The following is a 20,383-nucleotide window of genomic DNA, read 5'->3' on the forward strand; positions in this document are numbered from 1 at the left end:
ATGAGCATGGGAGAGCTTTCCATCTTCTTCAATTTCTTTCTTCAAATATTTGACATTTTTATTATATAAGTCTTTCACTTGTTTTGTTAGAGTTACTCCAAGATATTTATATTATTTTGGTGCTATTTATGAAAGGTGTTATTATCCTGATTTTTCACTCAGTCTGTTTGTTATTTGCATATAGGAGGGCTACTAATTTTTTTTTTAAGCTAACCTTGTATCCAGCCACTTTTCTGAAAGTATTTATCAGTGGTAGGGGTTCCCTGGTAGAATTTTTAGGGTCACTTATGTATACTATCATGTCATTTGCATATAATGATAATTAGACTTCTTCCTTTCCAATTTGTACCACTCGATCTCCTTCAGTTGTCTTAGTGCTCTAGCTAAAACTTCGAGGACTATATTGAATAGATACGGAGAGAGTGGGCAGCCTTGTCTTGTTCATGATTTTAGTGGAAATGCTTTGAGTTTCTCTCCATTTAATTTGATGGTGACTATAGGCTTGCTGTAAATTGCTTTTATTATATATAGGTTTCCCCTATATATATCGACCAGGTCTTTCCTGTGAGTTTCCCTGTACCACACTAAGAAACTCCTGAATTTTCCAAAGAGCTCATGGGCACTATTTATGATGTTGGTGTAGAGAGGTGTGAAATAAGATTTTTTTCTACCATCATCTTTTATTCAGCCAAACTGTACGTGCAGAATCTCTGTGTTTAGGAAGATTTTTTTTCTCCCTAAAATACTGTTTCTTTTCCACATGGCTTGTCTGTTAATACATCCATTGGATAATCAATTGTTGTGTGATATTTTGATTGTGTTCTGACAAATAAAGCTTGATTGGAGTCAGAGGGTGCAGCTAGCCACTAGCTAACTAAAATTAACCATAGATGTTTGGAGGACTGTAGAGAGATAGGAGACAGGAAGCAGTAAGGCAGGGCTAAGAGAGGATCTCAGCCCTTTTAAAAGAAGGAACAGAAGAGGTAGGAAGTCACTGGTGGCTGCTCCCCTGCTTCTCTGATCTTTCAAGTTCCTACCCCAATATCTGACTCCCGATTTTTTATTGATAAAGAATAATTAGAGCCAGGTGGTGTTGGCACACGTCTTTAATCCCAGCACTCAGGAGGCAGAGGCAGGCAGATCTCTGCGGGGCCAGCCTGGGCTACAGAGTGAGTTCCAGGAAAGGTGCCAAAGCTACACAGAGAAAAACCTGTCTCAAAACAAGCAAACAAAAAAGAATAATTAAATAAAGGCTTCAATCAAAAATCCTCAGTTTCTACTGTCTGGTCTCAATTCTACTATTTTCTCTGGTCACTTGCCATGGTTTGTGGTTTTTCCTGGTATTCTAGGGCATCCCCTCTCCGGTCTGCTCCAGAATAACTGCTTCTGAGTTGAGGGTTCTCTCGTTCTTCTGGGGCTCTGTGCATTTTTTTTTAACAGATCCATTTCCTTAAACTCCTCCTTTGGAGTTGCCTGCATGCCTCACCTCTTCCTCCCCTTCCAAACGCCACTCTTTCCTTAAGTCCCCAGAGCAACTGCTGTTCCTGTGACAAGATCAACCCGGTCCTTCACCCTTTCCATGATTCACAGTCATGGAACAGACGGATGTTGCCATGCCCCACTTCCCGAAGCTGACTGGAGTTAGTTCTTCCACTCTGCAGCTCTCAAACATGAGATTGCTCAACCGTTCTCCCCCTGTTCAAAGGGCCTTTGCCTCCATCCACACCCTGGAACTGTTGTCAGGTGTCAGGATGTCATAAATCTATCAGGTGTGACCTTCAGGAGCCTGAGAGGGTAGAGACTGTGAAGGTGGGAACTACAATCCTGCCTAGACCCCCTATTCCATGGGATATATATTACAGAGTGAGGGGTTATAACATATCCACACATGCATGTGATGTGCATTGATCATATTCACCCCAGCAGTCACTTTTTCTACTGCCTCATCTTCTTCCCTCTTCCCATCCACTCTGTTTGGTCTCCTCAGCACTCTACTCTGTATCCAGGTCCCCCCACTCCCCTTTTCTACAGAGGAGAGGAAACAGGACATTCACAGTTATGGGTCTACTTGATTTTACTTAAGGGGTGCACAGGGCTTATCACTCTGGTGAAGATATCCATAAATATTGAACCAGTGGGTATGCCCAAGGAGAGAAAGAAAGCCAAGATGGAGTCTCCAGGGCCTGGGTTTGCCAGTGTATGTTAGGGAGAGCCAAGAACTTTGGGGAAGAGTCTAGAACACAGACTCCCTCCAGCTTCGAAGAGGTTAAGGAGGAGCCTCCTTGTGCCTTTAATGTCCTTCCCTGTGGTGGCTCACTGTTGTCACTCTGCTAGAATGAGAGCAAGGATGAGTGTGGGGCCTGTGTACAGTTTCACCTCTGATCATGGGAGGTTTTGCCAGAGGATGTCCATTATAGCCGAGAGACTGCCACACCCAGCTGTGAAGATGGGATCTGGGGGGACTGGGGAAAGGCCACATGTTCTCTTTGGAGGGGATTCTGAGGTCTAAAAGGATGGAAGTAGACTTTTCCTTTAGCTTGCCCACACCCTCTTTGGTAGTGACTGGGCTTTGATGGAACACCCCACTTCTTGATTTTGTTCCTCTGGAGGGGGTGATTGCTGAGCATCTTCTACATGACACCAACACTAATGTCACCAGCAAGTTTCATCACAGGTGGAGTGTTCTTATCCATTTTCCAACTTCCTATCTTCTGTTTCACTTGTGTGTTGGGGTGCAGAATGTTTTCTGTGCAATAAACGTCCCTTCCCACTAGGCCCGTCTGTTTCACTTAGAAACCCAAGTTCACTGGCAGGAGACTACCCTCCTTCCCCACATGGTCCTGCCAGGAAGCAGCAGCTTCCTCTGCCTCAAACCTGGAAACTGACAAGGCCTTGGGCTCAGGACAAAATGAAGTCTGAAAGTGATTTCTGCGAACAGGGAAAATGCAATGTTGAAAACTAGAAACTTCTTGCTGATTCTGCTGAGAGAGGCATCAATGTGTGTTAGTGTGGAGCGGGGGTGTGGGGAGGGGGGTTGTGGGGAGGGGGGGTGACCAGGGCCCCTCTCCTCCCCAGGAAGGAGCAGCAGCAGCCTGTGCTGACAGTGCTGGCTGATGTGTCCAAAGCTAATGCCAGGTGCCCCCTCCATTAACCCTCTCCCCAGGAATCACAGCCTCAAGCTTGAGATAAGGAGGCCCAGTGCTCAGCTGCAGGACCTTGCTGCCAGGAGCAGGGCTGGAGGTTGGATGCGCTCCCATCTCCTTCCCTTCCCAGAGCACTGTGCTTGAAGGGGCCCAGGGAGTCCTGGCTGACCTTGCTCCAGCAGGACGAGAGTGGGTGAGAGGAGACATGCACAGTCCAGCCTGCCTCTCTCTCTCCTGCCAGTCAGGCAGGTACCTAGGACCAGGCCAGGGAAGTGTGTGATGGCTGATGGTGAAGGACCCCACTGCTTGGGAGGGATGCTTCTTAGATAAGGCTGGGGAGCTGTCCTAGGTTCTTTTTTTGGTTACCATGATAAAATACCCCAACAGCTCCAACTTAAGTGGAAACATGGTTCATTTTGGCTTACAATTTCAAGGCATTGGGGGCTTGAAGCAGCTGACCACACTGTATCTGCAGTCAGGAGACAGGGACGGATACATGGTAGTGTTTGGCTAGCTTTCTCTATTATTCAGCCCAGGATCCCCAGCCCAGGAAACAGTGCCATCCACAAGGGGGTGGGGGTAAAGGGGGCAGGAATCTTCCCATGTCTGTTAACATGATTAAGATAAACCCTCACAGACATTCCCAGAAGCCCTTCTCCCAGGTAACTCTAGAGTGTGTCAAGCTGACAGTTAAATCTAACTCTCAGACAGAAATTATAGAGTCAGGTTAGTAGAAAAGACAAGGTCATGAAATCTGTGTTATGGGCTGTCATGCCTCTGCAGTACATGGGCGTCATTATTTTCATTGTAATAACGGAGAGGAGACCCTCAGCAAGTTTAGGATTGCTGATTGATAGCTCCTCATAGAAGGAGGGAGAAGGAAAGGCCCTTCCGTGCTCACTTAAAAGTCCAGCCACTTGTTCCCTCCTGCATCCCATCCCATCTGCATGAAGTTTTGCCCTAGCTGTATGTGGTCTTCAGGAGTGATTGAGGACATAGCAGATAAAATATTGACTGAAGGAGAGACTCCATCTATGCAGCTATGGGGAGGTAACCGCTCACGCTAGGTAGGATTTTTAAAAAAATGATTATCAATGTGGCTATTTGGGAGGGTCAGGTCCTTGCCTCATTGTTGGACCAAGAAACTGAAGGGAGAAAGGGTTGTTTTGGCTCAGTTTGAGAGTGCAGTCCATGATGTCATGAAACTTCTGGCAGCAGGAACTTGAGGCAGATCACATTGCATGCATAATGAGGAAGCAAAGAGAGATGAATGCTGGTACCCAACTCACTTTACTCAGTTCAGGGTCCAGCCCTCTGAATGGCGGTACTCACTGTAAAGGTGAATCTTCAGAATCTAATCTAAATAATCATTCATGGGTGTGCCTAGAGGCTTGTCTTGAAGGTGACTCTACATTCAGTCAAGCTCACAATCTTACACACAAATTTTCTCTCTCTCTTTTCTAATTGATTCCTCTTACATGCTCCTGTGGCAGAATATTTGTACACTGTGAAGATGTGTCTTTGCCGAGGCGCCTTCTGATAGAAAGCTGAATAGCTAGGCAGGACAAAAAAAGGTGAGACTTCCTAGAAGAGAGAGGAATGCTGAGAAGAGGAGGCATGGCAGGAGAAGCCACGGGGACAATGCAGAAATACAGAATGGAGTCCCCTGATCTTTTCCCAAAGAAAGTTTCCTGGTCTGCTTCTATAAAACCCACCTGAGAAAAATAAAATTTTGCAGCTTGATCAGAATACTGTCTTGCTGTCAATTCTTTGTGTCTCTTGTCCCTTCATTTGCCATTCCCCCTTCTAGGGTCTCTGCTGAAGATCCCTCTGGCCAGGACAAGTTACTTGACTGTGAAATATGTCCCAAGATCATGATTAATAAATACATTCTGGGGCTGTTCTGAGAAGATCCCCCCACCTCAGGGCTCTCTTCTTTCTGTTTAAATGACTTTACCAGGGCCATTCCAGACCAAGCCAAGGAAAAGAATGTCAATGAAACCATATCCATCGCTTCATTTATTTCCTTGTAAACATGTACACACACAGGCACCGCAAACAGTAACCTATCTTCCCTGTAGAATAGTCACTGATAAACTACAGAAGTCCAGAAGTCAGACACCTGTTTTTCATTAGCGTTTTATTGGGACACAACAACAACACTTATGTATCATGCAGGTAAGTTTGACATGACAGAGTTAAAGGGCTCCAGAACACCGTGTGGCTGACAAAGCTTAGAGTGTTTACTATGTAATGCTATTTATTTATGATGCTGTGTGCCTACTCCTCACTCAGAAGTCTGGAAGACAGAAGTAATGGGCCTCTATTTCTGTTACCATACTTGCCACTGAGCAGGTATTAATCAACCTGTATCTGTTGAAGGAACTGGAGAGCTTGGAGTCCCAGGTATCAGCTGCCTTCCTGGATGACTCCTTTTGGCAGGGCAGGCTAGATGGAGACAAAGGGAGCTCAAAGATGAACATTCTGGAAGGGAGGCATCAGGACTGAAGTCTCAGGTCTAGGTTCAGCCCAAGAAGTTGACACGTTCCGACCCAACTTTCTGAAACCAACAGCTTTGCTCAAGCCTCGGGTAACCTGAGACCATTCTCAGGGAGAAACCTCCTTCTCTGCTTCCCTAACAAGAATGGGCTGGGCTGGACTCGGGACAGCAGCCTTGTGGCTGATGGGAAAGAATCCATTTCCCCACCCCATTTACCAGGAAGGAGTGGGATGTGCCTGATGCCACATCACAGTTAAACTGGACAGATGAGAGTGCACCAGGCTGTGTGTGATCAGACTGCACATGTGTATACCTGGAGCTTCTAGGCTGTTTACCTACATATAAGGAGGGACTCTGAGGTATGACCAAGGCCTTTAATCACTAATGCCATCAGACAAGGTCCTCTGTTGAAAACCCTTTGCATATACACCTCTGTCTTTAATCTTGTATTAACTATCACCTCTCAGCCCCCAAAGAGAAAACATTTGCCCTGCCTCCCTCCCTCCTTCCCTTATACCAAAGCCCTCATCTTGGGTTCCGTGGGTCCATGGTGGGCTGACTCTACTTAGAAACTGGGATCTTGAGGTTTGAAATAATGCCAGGATCCATAAGTTCTAAGTCCTGAAGGGCGTCTAGTAGCTGCTCCCGGGCATCACCAATGAAGGTATTCTCCACAAAGGTGGGCAGGCCTCCCACACCATCACGTAGGATGTACAGAGGTACCCGCACCAGGCCCAGCACCTATGAAAAGCAGACAGGTGACACGTGGGTCTTCAAGTATCTCAACACAGTAGCTTACCTACCTTGGAACAGAGCCCTCCAGAGTGGAAATCTAATGTTAACAACCAGGCAGAACCAGGCCCAATAATCACTCCTCAGGAAAGCTTAGTGAGCCCAAGTCTGCAGACAATGCTGGGTATCCAGCTCCATCCATGCTAATCCTTCTCCATCTTTTCACTCATCCTCACTGGCTGCCGCCTCCAGAGGGCAGGCATGGCTGTACCAGTATTTCCAATCACAGAACTTACACAACTGTTTAGGTATCACCTGGGTGATCAAGAAAAATGCAAATACCCAAGTCTTCTTCTGACCTCCACCCAACCAGTGATTGATTCCGACAGACTGTTCTTATCGCCCTTACCCGCAGCTGGGGAGAGTCACCTCCACACATACGGTTTCCCTAGCATTAGAATTACTGTCATACTTTCTGCTATAGGAAAATATGGGCCCAAAGTCATGAATATTAGCATAGGGAGCAGTAGAGAGACTTGCATGTGTGTTCTAGAAATCTCTCTGCAAAGACTACCAAGGGAGACCAAGTTGGTAGTGTTATCCAGCCTGGAAATGACCAAGATCCCAACTAGTTTATGCCACTTGAAAGAGTATAATGTTGGAGGGTCAAAGTCTTCTCCACCCAGTGACTTTCTTCGATGAGAGACATGGGAGAGGGCCGACAGAATATGGAGTGGGTCCCAGTCTGGTCCCACCTCCAGTCCGTGGTCCTTGGCTTGAGGCGCCCTGGCTTCCACAGCCTGCAGCTGCTCGGCCGTCAGGCGCTTGGCATAGAAATGGGCCACCACGCGCTGGTTGGCCGCGAGGTGTGAGCTCCGGTAGTCGGAGCGCTCCACTCGGAAGGCAGACACCGCGTCGCCCAGCTCCTCGCGCAGTTCACGGTTTAGCCCGTCCTCCAGGCTGCAGTCCTGCGCGTCCACGAAGCCGCCAGGGAAACCTAGGCGCCCGTCGAAGCGCATCTGCATCTAGAGGAGGAGGGGGACGATGGTTGGCTGGGGCGCGAGGGCTCCGGGGCGGGGAGCGGGCCGGCATGCCGCGTCCTCACCAGCACGGCGAAGCGTATCGGGATGCGGCCGAACAGCTTGCGGGGGTCGGGCGCGTACAGCAGTGCGTGGCAGGCGTGGCGCCAGCCCGGCCCGAGCGCCAGGGCCTCGCTGAGCTCCACTTTCCGATCCCCCGCCATCTCGACGCTCGCACTTCCGGGTTCCTGCGGAGGACAGCACCTCGGGGGCGGAGCTTCGCGAGACTCGGCAGCAGCCAATCAGGTTGGGGCTCTCAAGCGGAGCCGAGAAGGTACCCTAGGACTATCAGAGAAACTGAAAGCTTCCTCAGGATTGGCCCTTAAAAGCTGAGCCTGTAGTGCTGAAGCTTGGTGGATACAGACTCAAGTCGCCATCTGGAAGGTTAGGAGGAGCAGGCTTTGGAACCTGAGCAGGATTTACTTACTCAGGAGTCCTGGCAGTGGAAGGAACAACACAGTGTTCAGGAAGCTGCCTTTGGGTTGTTCTGGATCATATACATAGCAAGGAGACCAGGGACAGGAGGGAGGTAGTCTGGCTTCTGAGATTACACCTACCTTAGGGCAATGGGAGAAAGGAGAGATGGGTGTAACAAGTGTTGAGTGGCGGAAATGTGGGGACTGACTGAATATAAGGAAGAGCAGGGGTCAGCGCCAGGACAGCTTATGGCCTGGGTGATAACACTTTGGGGGAAGGGAAGGGAAGTGGCCAATGATGCGTGTGGTTACAATGAGCGACTGCATTGGCTGTGGGCTCTGGGCAGGGGTGTGGAGCCTGGTACATGGAGAGTGGCATAGGAAATGTCACAAGTCACAGTTAGATTGGGGAGGGGTGGCTGGCTGTGGGTAGGACTGAAGCACTGAGAAGAGAGTGGGGAGGAGTCAGGGATAGGGCATCAGCAGTGTGCAGTTTGGCAGTATTTAAAATACCCTCACATTTTTAAATTCTGAAGAAGAATGGGAATGTGGTAGGGGATACGTAGAACCTAATGCTGAGAACCCGGGATTCAGGACCCTTCATTTCGATTAGGTGGCCCCACCTGAACGTATACCAAGAACCTGTATGTATTTAACGAAGGGAAGAGGTGACTCTTGAAGAAGGTCCGAGTCATAGGCTGGAAGTGACAGTTCATTGCAGAGCTCAGAACTCACCCAGACACAGGCTTGCGGCTTTAGTAGATGTCACTCAACTCCCCCAGGTTCTCAGCTTCAGATCCGTTCATGGAGATAGTACCAACCTAGGGTAGGGAGATGGAAAGTCCTCCTCAGCCCAGGTCTGGACACAGAAAATGCAGCCATTCTTGGAGTTGAGGGTGGAGGCTCAGTGCTGTGTCTTATGTCAAAGGTCATCCTAAGAAGAGGGGCAGCATCAAGGAATGCCTGGGGGGTGGGGTGGGGAGGGGCATCTTTCCTCAGTCTCCTGAGTAGCAGGGCAGAGATGCCATTTACTGAGACAGTCATCATGGTGAGGCGATCAGTGTGATATAATTACCATTATCTGGTTAAAGTTCAAGGGACTGGCAAATGGTCCTGGTTAAACGTTGGCGTCACCTTGCAAAAAGCTCATAAAACCCTTTTGATGCCTTCCAATTCCAGGGTCCCACCCAATGGTCATGGGGTAGTAAGGGGACATGTGGGTTTTGCAGTTGTTTTGTGTATGTGTGTAGTGTATGTATGTGTACATATTTGTGTGTGTGTGTGTGTGTGTGTGCGCGCGCGTGCGCGCGCACGCGCGCACGCGTAAGACATGTAGGTACATGTTCACATGTACATGGAGGTCAGGGATGCTGTGTGTCTTCCTCTACTGCACTCTCCCTTATATTTTGTCTAATGCTGAACCCTGAGCTCACTAACTATCTAGAATGGCTGTCAGTGAACTCTGGGGATCCACTTGTCTCTACTTCTCCTACCCCAGTGCTAGGGTTATAGGATGTCCACCACTCCCAGCTTTTGTGTGGATGCTGGCCATTCAGACTTAGATCTTCCTGCTTGTAAGACGGGCATTTTATTGACTGGGTCATCTTCCCAGCCTGGCCTTTAAAAACACATCATTTGAGAAACCACCAAGGCCAAGAACCAAGAGTGTCCCGCTCGATGGTTTCTTCCTGAGTTCCTGCCCCGACTTTCTCTCAGTGGTGGACTGTGACCTGTGGATGTATAATCCAAACAAACCCTTCCCTCTGCGAGTTGCTTTTGATCAGAGCATTTTATCACAGCAACAGAAAAGCACACTAAGGCACCATGTCTTTCAGACAACGCTTTGCATTTGTCCGGCCCCTGCATTCCACATGGAAGCCAATCCCCCAGGAGTCAGAGCTGGAGGTAGACTGGGCCATAAGCCTAGAGTGTTCCATGTGGATAACAGTCCATAGAGACAAAAAGTAACTCCATGGCTATCATTGGAAGATGCTAGGGAGCCCAAATGATTATTTTTTAGAAGACAGAGAAATAAATTACACGTTTTCCCTTCATTTAAAAAGAAAACAGGCTCATCCCAGGGCTACAATATTGTAGGGAATTAACCCAGAGCCTCATGCAAGCAAGCATAGTGTTAAAAATTATGGTGTTCAAGATTCTATACATCAGGCTTATGATTACTACCGCTACTATGTGGTGATATGTTGTGTACCCTAATAAATCTTGCCTGAGGATCAGAGGACAGAACAAGCCACTAGATTAAACATAGATGCTAGGCAGTAGTGGCACACACCTTTAATCCTAGCACTTGGGAGACAGAGATACACCTGGATCTCTGTGAGTTCAAGGCCACCCTGGACTACATGAGATTGACTCAGTCTAAGAGAGAAAACAGAGCCAGGCAGTGGTGACACACACCTTTAATCCCAGCACTTGAGATCTCATGCCTTTGCTTGGGAAGCACACACACCTTTAATCCCAGGAAGTGATATGGCAGGGCAGAGAAAGGTAATAAGGTGTGAGGAGACAGGAACTAAAGGCTCTCTTTGGCTGAGGCCTTTCGGGTGAGGACTCAGAGGCTTTCAGTCTGAGGATTCATTGAAACAGGATCAGCTGAGGAGATGGTGAGGTAAGGTTGGCTGTAGCTTGCTCTGCTTCTCTGATCTTTCAGCTTTTACCCCAATATTTGGTACAGGGATTTTTATTAATAAGACCATTTAGCATTTGAACAACACTGCTATAAAATTAAGTGTGAATCTTGGTCCAATCTATACTAACTACAAAGGACCACCTTCAAAACATCTCTTATATTGTCTTATAAGAGAAAGAAAGTCACAGGCCACTACGGAAAGCGTTTTCAGAGCAGAAACAATATGAGCAACAAGTTAAAGCAGTTTTACTTTTGGTTTGTTTGTATTTTTATTTATACAAACAATATTTATTTTGTATAAACAAAAATATCTATATTGTAAAGTAGAAAATAAATATCTGTATACCTGTACTGATATGGAATATAGATGCATGTGGAATTAACTGCTCCATGTAGGCAAAGAATCCTCCATGTGGAAGAATTAGAGATCATTTCTGAAGCTATTAGCTAAATAGTGACTTCCTTCCCAAGAGCAAACAGTACAAACAGAAGGAAGCCACAGAGCCACTTGGTAGCTTTGGGGAGAAGGTGACAAACGGTAGCCTGGCAACCAGGATCAGCATCAGCATGGGTGGCTTACAGACACAGGGTAACTGATGTGATGTGATGAAAATGGATCTTTGGTCTGAGGCCTTCCTCCCCAAGAGAGAGAGTTCTGCTCTGAATTGTGAGGACAGCACTAAGCCAGTCTCTGCAGAGGGATGTCATAATGGAGATGGCGGCAAACCTCAAAACGGTCAAGGCTTCATCCAGTTCTGTGGAGTTGCTGGATCAAATGGCCTAGACTGCAGGGCTTACAGGCAACTAAAATTTATTTCTCACAATTCTGGAGACATGGAAGTCTGAGATGAAGGGGCTGGCAGAATTGGCATCTAGTGAGGTCCCAGTTCTTGATTCATAGACCAACTTGTAGCTGAAACCTCCAAAGGTTCGGGAGAGCTCCCTGGGTCTCCTGTAAGGTCAATAATGCTACTCATGAAGGCTCCACTCCTAAGGTCTAGTCCCCTCCCATAGGCCCCCACCCTCAAACACCAACACAGTGTTAGAATTTCAGCATGGGAACTAAAGGGGAGATGTAGAGAGCATAAATATTCAACCTATAGCAGTCATAAAATAAAAATGGAAATTTCCACTGCCTATGGAATAAAGAAGAGCCTCAGAAGATGTGACTCAAATGAAATCTGAAATCCTGGAGCAAAGATGAAGACATTAGAGAGCAGACAAGGGAATCTGAATAAAACTTTGGTGAATAGTAATGCTTTAAAACTGACTCATTATTTTAAGACCTATACTATACTAAATTAAGATATTAATAGGAAAACTGAATGGCATGTATGAGAATGTCCTGTACTAGTCTCCCAATTTTTCTGTGAATATAAATTGCCTAAAATTAAGTTTACTTTTGAAAAACAGGGAAGGCACATGTAGAAGACTGGTCAAGGGAAGTTGACAGGACAATTGACCTAGTTTCTGCCATAATTGAATACAAGGAAGAGTCAGACACAGAGGCAGATCTCTTAACATGAAAGAGATTGAGGAGATGTATCAGTTGAAGCCAGTAAGGGAGAAACGATGAGATGCCCTAAACTTAGTAACAAGGCCTGAGGATGGAGGGGGCAGAGATGAAAGAAGCCAGACAACTTACAGCCTTGGGCCCACAAGCAAATAGACTCTTTATCCCTAAAATTATGTTGAAAAACTTGACTTAAGCCCCAGAATGATGGCCATGCAAGCGCCATAACTGTCTGCTGACACCCCAACCAACCAAGGCGCAGCAAGTACCCTGCCTAGAGAAGCTGCTGTCCCCAAGCGTTCCTAGTGTCACAGGATCCTGCCTCTCTCAGTGACGTCTCAATGCAAGCCGAACTTTCTTTTACCAGCATTAATTTAAAAATGCTGAGTTCTAATTCTAGTTTACATTGACAACTCTTACCTGGTAACCCTGCTATTGGAAGTTCTGAGAACCTATTCCAGGACTTGGTCTTTTTTTATGGCTAACGTCTATATATCATGCATCCAATCCTTATTTATAGGAACAAAATTAACATTTCCAGTTTTAACAATCAATCTGTGATCATTAGGAGCCTGACCCCCAATGACCTAGGCCTCACACATATATCTGGAGCCTAACCCCTAACAACTCAGAGAACCTTGTACAAATCACTGGGCTCAAGAAAAACCAACTAATGCAACTTGTTGTTACTCAACAAAACAAGGAGAGGTCCCTCTGCCCACAGGGACTCGGGGATCTTGGCAGGAGGCCCATGAGGATAAGGCCAAGTAAGTTCCTCCTCAACAACTGAACAACTAAAATTGATTTTCCTCCTTCTGGAGACTGGGAAGTCTCTAGTGTTTTGCTTCTGTGTGCTGTCAAAGAATTTCTAGGCCCTTTTATTCAGACACTCCCTGGTCCTGAGCAGTTGAGTTTAGCAAAGCAACTGGACTTGGACCATATTTGGGTTTGAAACTGAACAAAAAATAATAATAGAGAACCTTGTGAACACTACTGTGAGAAATGTCACATGGAAGGTTGGTGACGTGGGTGGTAAAAGAATTCACCAAGACACCTACAGACAAAGTGAGAATTTATTGAAATACACAGTAAAAAGGTAGCAGGTGAATGCCCAGAGGGGAACCCTGCTGCTGAGAAGGAGCAAGAGTTTTTTTTGTTCTTTGTTTTTTTTTTTTTTTTTTTTTTTTTAAATAACAGTTGAGAGGGTGTGCTTGGGGAGGGGGTTACTCTGACTTGTCCTCATGGCCTCTGTGATTGCTAAAGTTAGGTTTTAAGTTTAAGTTACCGTGCTTAAGAGATCTGCTTAAAAATGTCTCTAACCTGTAAGGCCCACTTGCCCAAGGACAGATATACCTGTAGGGCCCACTTGCCCAAGGACAGATACACCTGTAAGGCCCACTTGCCCAAGGACAGATATACCTGAAAGGCCCTCTTGCCCGAGGACAGATAACTTCCTGGAATGCTGGGGGCTGTTCATGTAAGATAACAAGCCATGCAATTTTACTTCTGTAAACAAGCTTGGTTGTTCCAACTGCACAGGAAGTATGCTTGGTCACAGGTAGGCAGGAGGTGAATAGGCAGTAGGTAGGTACATCAAGATGTTTGCTTGCCCCTGATCAGACAAAGGTGGGAAGTACATATAGCCTTGTGGTTTTCGCCTTTATAAGCCCCTGACTAGTGTAATTCACCATCATACTCTGGGAATCCCAGGTATGATCCTGGCCTGTACTTAATGAAGGTTCCTCCCAGTTTGGATCAGAAGTTGCGGTAGTGGTGTTACAGGACAGCCTCCAGCCTGGAACCATATCACAGTGAGCAGATGGAGCTCCCGTTAATCTTGTTGAGTATCAAGGTTTACAATATTAGTTCTCTTGAGAGCTACCGCTTGTGCAAACTTTCCTGAGTTAGGAGGGGTTGGGCCCTACAGATCTGTGTGAGGCATCATGGGTCACTAGGGGTCAGATTCCAAAAGGTCAAGGCCTGATTGCTAAAATGTGAGAATGTTGCTTTTGCTCATTCATTACAAAAACATTTCATTCTGTATCTATAAATGGGGATCAGGTACTTGTTGTATAGGAATAACTATTATTTGAGGTAGGAGAGTAATGTGGTTACATTTTTAAGAATTCCTTGCCTTTTACAGCTACATACTGAAATATGTATGAACCACACACTAAAAATAATCCTCCAGGAGACAGAGGCTGAGGGTATGAATACAATTTTAGAAGCTGGATTTCTGGGGACCATTAAGGGCTTATTATGTTCTTTTCTTTCTTTCTTTTTTTTATAGTTTGATGTTTCCTATAGTAAAAAGTTAAAAGTAGAAAAATCTTTGGCTTCTCCTGAAGTTGAAGGTAAAGGTTATAATTTACATTTGAATGAAGTGTTTGCATTTCACAAAACCCTTTAGCAGACAGGCTCCCTCCTGGTCAAGGAACAGGAAGGGAAATGAGGCTCCAGTCTCACCTCATAAAGCACCAAGACCAAGTCTAGAAGATGAAGGTGGCCAAAGATGCCCGACGCCTGCCACCTGCCTTCACATGTCAGACCAACTCACACAGTCCTCACTGGATTGTCCCCATGTGATTTAATGAAAAGCCAGTGTTGCAAACTACAGATTTAAAAAAACAAGACAAAATATGAGGGGATAAGGGGGCGCTGCCAGAGAGAGCTAGAAGGGCCTATAGTGTGTGTGTGTGTGTGTGTGTGTGTGTGTGTGTGTACACACATAAGGGTACACGTGTGCGGATATGCATGCACATTTGTGTGTGTCTCGGTGGGAAGCAGTCAGAGAACATTCTTGGGTGTTATTCTTTAATCACTGCCCATTTTTCTTTGGAGACAGAGTCTCTCATTGGTGTAAGATTTGCCAGGTAGCCCCCAGGACTCAGCTGTCTCCATCTCCCCAAGGCTGGGATGATAGGTATGTGCCACCATGCCCAGCTTTTTCACCTGACTTTTAGGAATGGCACTCAGGCCCTTGTGCTTGGCAAGGCAAGCATTGCCGCTGAACTAGCCCTCGCTCCTGGAGGGACACTGTAATTGTTTCCAGTTTGGCCGTGGTGGCAGAGATGGGACTTCCACTTGCCAGGGCTGACCTGGCTGCAGCTGCTGCTGAGTGCCAGCTATGCCAATAGCAGAGGCCAACACCGAGCCCCAGATATGGCACCATTCTCCAGGATGACCAGCCACCGACCTGGTAGCACGTTGGCTGCACTGGGCCATTTCCTTCATAGAAAGGACAGTACTTTGTCCTTACTGGAACAGGTACTTATTCTGGTTATGGATTCGCCTTTCCTACGTGTAATGATACTGGCAAAAGTACCATCCACGGACTTACAGAATGCCTTATCCACAATCATGGTATTGCACACAGCATTGCTTCTGACCAAGGAACTCACTTCACAGCCAGAGAAGTGCAGCAGGGAACCCACAGTCATGGAATCCATTGGACTCACCATGTTCCTCAGTTCTGGTACCAATTTCAATCTTTGTTATGGTTTCTGTTGACATGATGAAACACCATGACCAAAGACAACTTGGGGAGGAAGGGTTTATTTGGCTTACATATCCTGAATCACAGTCCCTGAGGGAAACCAAGGCAGGAACTCCAATTGGGTGGGAACCTGAAGGCAGGAGTTGATGCAGAGGCCATGGAGGGTTGCTGCTTATTGGTTCACTCCTCGTGTCTTGCTAAGACTTTCTTATAGGATTCACAACCACCAGGCCAGGGTTGGCACCACCCACAATGTGCTGGGTGCTCCCACATCAATCAGTAATTTGAAAATGCTCTACAGGCTTGCCTACGGCCCAGTCTTACTAGGAAGTTTCTGGTTTCAGGTTCCCTCCTCTCAGATGACTCTGCCTTGTATCAAATTAACATAAACTAGCCAGTACAAGTCTATTATAGAGACTACAAATAGCCCAAGTCTCTCATAAAAGCTAAGAGCAAGCAGATATTCCCTCTCTGTCCCTCCAGGCCAGAATGGAGACTGATGACGAACCCGCTAATCAGATGCCCCCAGCTCGGACGTTTTGTGGGTGGAAGTGGTACACATGCATGATCAAGAATTAATGGTGCAGTTGCACAGGAGTGAGTTTCTAGTAATTGTGGTGTACTCCTTGTCTCTCAAACACGAGATCATTCAGCTCCCCTTCTCTCCTGTTCAGTAGACCTTGGTCTCCATCCATACCCTGCAACTACTGCTGGGTGCCTGGGATGTTGTAAATCTATCAGCTGGGGCCTTCAGAAGCCCTAGAGGGAGGAGAATGTGAGACTTGGAACAGCATTCCCGCCTAGACCTTCCCGCTTGCATTTATAGCTCCTGCTTATACTTGCTGAGCCCCAGGTAGAGTTTACCACACTGAAGGGAAGCCAAGCTCTTCACCAGTGGTCCATGAAGAAGGGTTGAGGTTGGGTCTGGGTGGCCCTGGTTCTGCTCCAGGGACCAGGGTGAACGCTAGACTTTGGGGAGGAGTCTGAAGTGTAGATTTCCTCCAGCCCAGGGGCTGGTTGGTGGAGGAACCTCCCTGTATCTTTCATGTCCCCAGCACTCCTTCACTCCTTCTTGTTTCTGAGTCTGAAAGTGAAGGAAGGCATACATACCAGCAGGGGCACGCTGGTAGTTTTCATCCTCCAATGGGGTCTCTGACAGACCAAGCCCACTACTTCGAGGAACAGGAACTGCCACACAGATTAAGCCAAGCAGATGGGACCTGGAGGGCCTTGGGAGAGAGGCCCTCCAGGTCCCATCAGTAGGCATTCTGTGGCCTGAATGGCACAGCCCCCTTTCCCCTGCACTGCCAACACCTCTCTACCTCAGTTGTGTTAAACGAAATCCTCCACTTTTTCTTCTCCTCTTCCGAAATGAGCCACACACAGCATCTCTTCCAGACAGCTCAACTCTGATGCTCTTAGCAAATGTTATCAAGGGTGAAATGTTCCTATCCACTTTTGCTTCTCTGTTCACCAGAATATTTGGGGTACAGAATTTAAATACTTCTGTTCAATAAACCTCCCTTCCTACTTCACTCCCACTAGGCCGTCTGTTTCACAAAGCCTCCCTCAGCCCTCAGGTTCACTGGCAGGAGACTACCCTCCTTCCCCACATGGTCCTGCCAGGAAGCAGCAGCTTCCTCTGCCTCAAACCTAGAAACTGACAAGGGCTCAGGACAAAATGAAGTCTGAAAGTGATTTCTGTGAACAGGGAAAATGCAATGTTGAAAACTAGAAACTTCTTGCTGATTCTGCTGAGAGAGGCATCAATGTGTGTTAGCGTGGGGTGGAGGTGTGGGGAGAGGGGATGTGGGGAGGGGGGTGACCAGGGCCCCTCTACTCCCAAGGAAGGAGCAGCAGCAGCCTGTGCTGACAGTGCTGGCTGATTTGCCCAAAGCTAATGCCAAGTGCCCCCTCCATTAACCCTCTCCCCAGGAATCACAGCCTCAAGCTTGAGATAAGGAGGCCCAGTGCTCAGCTGCAGGACCTTGCTGCCAGGAGCAGGGCTGGAGGTTGGATGCGCTCCCATCTCCTTCCCTTCCCAGAGCACCGTGCTTGAAGGGGCCCAGGGAGTCCTGTGTGCTTTCCACTTCCCCCAGCAGGACGGGAGTGGGTGAGAGGAGACATGCACAGTCCAGCCTGCCTCTCTCTCTCCTGCCAGGCAGGCAGGTACCTAGGACCAGGCCAGGGAAGTGTGTGATGGCTGATGGTGAAGGACCCCAATGCCTGGGAGGGATGCTTCTTAGACAGGGCCCCTCACCAGCACCAGAGAGCTCAAAAACAAAGTCAGTGTCACACAATTAAAAAGTGGAAATAAAGCTGGGCGGCAGTGGCACACGCCTTAGTCCCAGCACTCAGGAGGCAGAGGCAGGTGGATTTCTGTGAGTTTGAGGCCAGCCTGGGCTACAGAGTGAGTTCCAGGTAAGGCACAAAACTACACAGAGAAACCCTGTCTTGGAAAACCAGCCCCCCCCAAAAAAAGTGGAAATATAACCTTCCAAGAAGGTTGGGGAGCATCGTTACTAGAACATTTAACCCTACCACAGTGGAACATCATGGAAGCTGGAAAAAAATCATGGGCAACCTCCAAGGATGGGCTCTGGATTCAATGTTCTATGTAGAACCATAATCTGAGCTGGGGGCAGCTAGTGGTTTTATGTCCCTTGCCCAAGGATCCTGACCTCCTTCTCAGAAGTGATGGAGGTCCTGTGGTATCAACCTAGATGCAGTTGCAGTTGGCACAGGCTGGGGTCCTGGAGGGACACACACGGACACACACATACACACACACCTTCCCTTTGACTAGCCACCTGAGAGTTTCCAGATGACATGTCACCCTTAGATCTGGGTTAGATCGGGAAAGAAGACACAGCAATTGAAGCTTCTAGGCATGGACACCAGAGCTGCTTCTGAAAGGCCAAAAGCTGGGTCCCGGCTGGAATCCATCCCTGGGAGGGCATGTCTTGGTGTGGCCACTTCGCCCTCTGCTGCCAGGCTGGCTTTGTACCTCCTCTTGGTCACTGAGGATATTGGCTGGCTCACATTACCTCGCCAACATGGGTCAGTTTCTGGCCTCATTATCCACTCGGCTGCTCACTTTCCTTCTGCGCCCCCCCCCATCCCTGAATCTAACACCTTTACAGCAATTCCCTGGGCTTTGGCCAGCCATGCTGTGTCCTCACATGGATCTGGACTCTCTAAGATCTTCTTCCTGGTTCTCCGTAACCAAACACTCCTTCCACTATGCCCTCTCCATGCTCAACTGCCCATGTCATCAAGATCTCCAATTGCCAAGCTACATCACAAAGTTAACTGCTCTCTGTCCCCATATTAGTGACGAGGAACTGGTGACTCTATCGTCCATCCTTATAATCTCTCCTGTGCATGACCTTTGAACTGACTTGCTTTTCTCTGCTTCATATTTCCAGTAACCTAACTATTCCCACTCAGCTTCACTTCTTAAAGGTCCTGCTATTTCAAATCTGCCTTAGTGAGGGTTAAGTCTCCAGAACACAAACTGTCAGTGGACAAACCCTTACAAATAATTTCAGCCAACTTTACAAATGTTTTATGCATTTTTATGCAGTCAAATCACAATGTCAAATTTTGAATGCTTTCAACAAAATTCATGTTGAAAGAAAGGAATCCTCATGTGAGGTATTAAGAAGGAGGATCAGACTGGGCACAGTGGCACTCACATTTTATCCCAGCAACTAGGAGGCAGAGGAAGACAGATCTCAGTGAGTTCGAGGCCAGCCTGGTGTTCATAGCAACTCTCAGGACAGCCAAGGCTACATAGTGAGAACCTGTCTCATAAAACCAGAGAGAGAGAGAGAGAGAGAGAGAGAGAGAGAGAGAGAGAGAGAGAGATCAGGCAGGAGTTTCTGAGGTCCTCCTAAATCAGGAGAGATTAATCTACTCATGGACTAATAGATTAATAAGCTCTTTGTCAAGTGGTGTTGTTCTGAAAAGACTCTCCCTGACATGGTTTCTCTGTCTCTCCCTGACATGCTTTGTACCACTTTGGAACATGACAGAATCCTTATAAGTAAGAATGTACCCACCAGATGCAAAGCACATATCAGAGCCATGTTCTTAAACTTCCAGAACAGGAAGAGAAAAAAGGATGCTTCCATTTGTCCCTGTAGGCTCCAACACGGGGCCCCTGGTGGGTGGTGCTGCTTGGGTAGGTTATGGAACCTTTAAGGTAAGGCCTTGCTGGAGGACATATGCCACTGAGGGAGGGCTGGGAGAGTTTATACCTTGTCCCCTTTCTAGTTCATTCCCTTGGTTTCCTCTGTGATAAGATGTGACCAGCCAGCTTCCTGCTCCAGCAGCGTGTGGCTACGCCTTCCTCACATTACGGAAGCCCAAATAGATTCCTCCTTCTGTAAGTTAGTTACTCTTGGTCATGATATTTATCACTGCAAGAGAAAAGTTACTAATAAATAATCCAGCCAGTGCTACTCAATTATATCAACAATGTTGATGAGACTTACCCAGAAGTCTTCATCTATACATAACACAAATGCCTAAAAGTACAAAACCTGAGAAGCCTCTACCTTACTCACTGGTCTCTTCCCACAGTGATCAGTAGATCCTGCCAACACCAGCTCCACGACCTCCCTCCATACATACAATTTTGTCCATTTCCACTGCCCTCTCCCTGGTCCAGGTCACCACCCTCTCCCATAGGAACTATGGGGTCAACTTCCTCTGCCTCCTTGCTCTTTGAGCCCCTCCATATCCACATATCCCCAGGAAGGACTTCCTTGAAACATCACTAGGAAATTGCCCAGGCCTGTGTGGTCCTTGTCTTAGTCACTATTCTATTGCTGTGATGAGACACCATGA

At 47.3% G+C, this 20,383-nt stretch overlaps 2 protein-coding genes across 3 annotated transcripts in view; both read right to left on the reverse strand.

Annotated features, from left to right (window-relative positions):
• Positions 1-5,266: 5,266 nt before the first annotated feature.
• On the reverse strand, positions 5,267-7,618 carry LOC131915351 (U8 snoRNA-decapping enzyme). Its single transcript, XM_059268517.1, has 3 exons — positions 7,481-7,618; positions 7,131-7,400; positions 5,267-6,384 (listed from the first exon to the last, which is right to left on the reverse strand). Exons 1-3 carry the CDS (start codon positions 7,616-7,618, stop codon positions 6,205-6,207), a joined length of 588 nt encoding a protein of 195 aa, XP_059124500.1. The 3' UTR covers positions 5,267-6,204.
• Positions 7,619-7,896: 278 nt separating this feature from the next.
• Nek11 (NIMA related kinase 11) overlaps positions 7,897-20,383 on the reverse strand; it is a 266,743-nt gene continuing 254,256 nt past the window's right edge. The window contains exons 15-16 of one of the 2 annotated variants that reach the window (XR_009380324.1): positions 8,606-8,691; positions 7,897-8,007 (exon numbers count right to left, since the gene is read on the reverse strand). The gene's annotated coding sequence lies outside the window, so the exon portion shown is untranslated. Of the gene's footprint in view, positions 8,012-8,605; positions 8,692-20,383 lie in introns of both variants that reach the window. The other variant, XR_009380323.1, reaches the window with a different exon arrangement.

The sequence above is a fragment of the Peromyscus eremicus genome, chromosome 7, assembly GCF_949786415.1.
Source record: "Peromyscus eremicus chromosome 7, PerEre_H2_v1, whole genome shotgun sequence".
Lineage (NCBI taxonomy): Eukaryota > Metazoa > Chordata > Mammalia > Rodentia > Cricetidae > Peromyscus > Peromyscus eremicus.

Coding starts and splice junctions, on each gene's coding strand:
- LOC131915351 (XM_059268517.1), bottom strand. CDS start 7,618: ATGGCGGGGGATCGGAAAGTGGAGCTCAGCGAGGCCCTGGCGCTCGGG. Junction 7,401..7,480: donor CGATACGCTTCGCCGTGCTG/GTGAGGACGCGG, acceptor CTCCTCCTCTAG/ATGCAGATGCGCTTCGACGG. Junction 6,385..7,130: donor CCAAGGACCACGGACTGGAG/GTGGGACCAGAC, acceptor TGCTTTTCATAG/GTGCTGGGCCTGGTGCGGGT.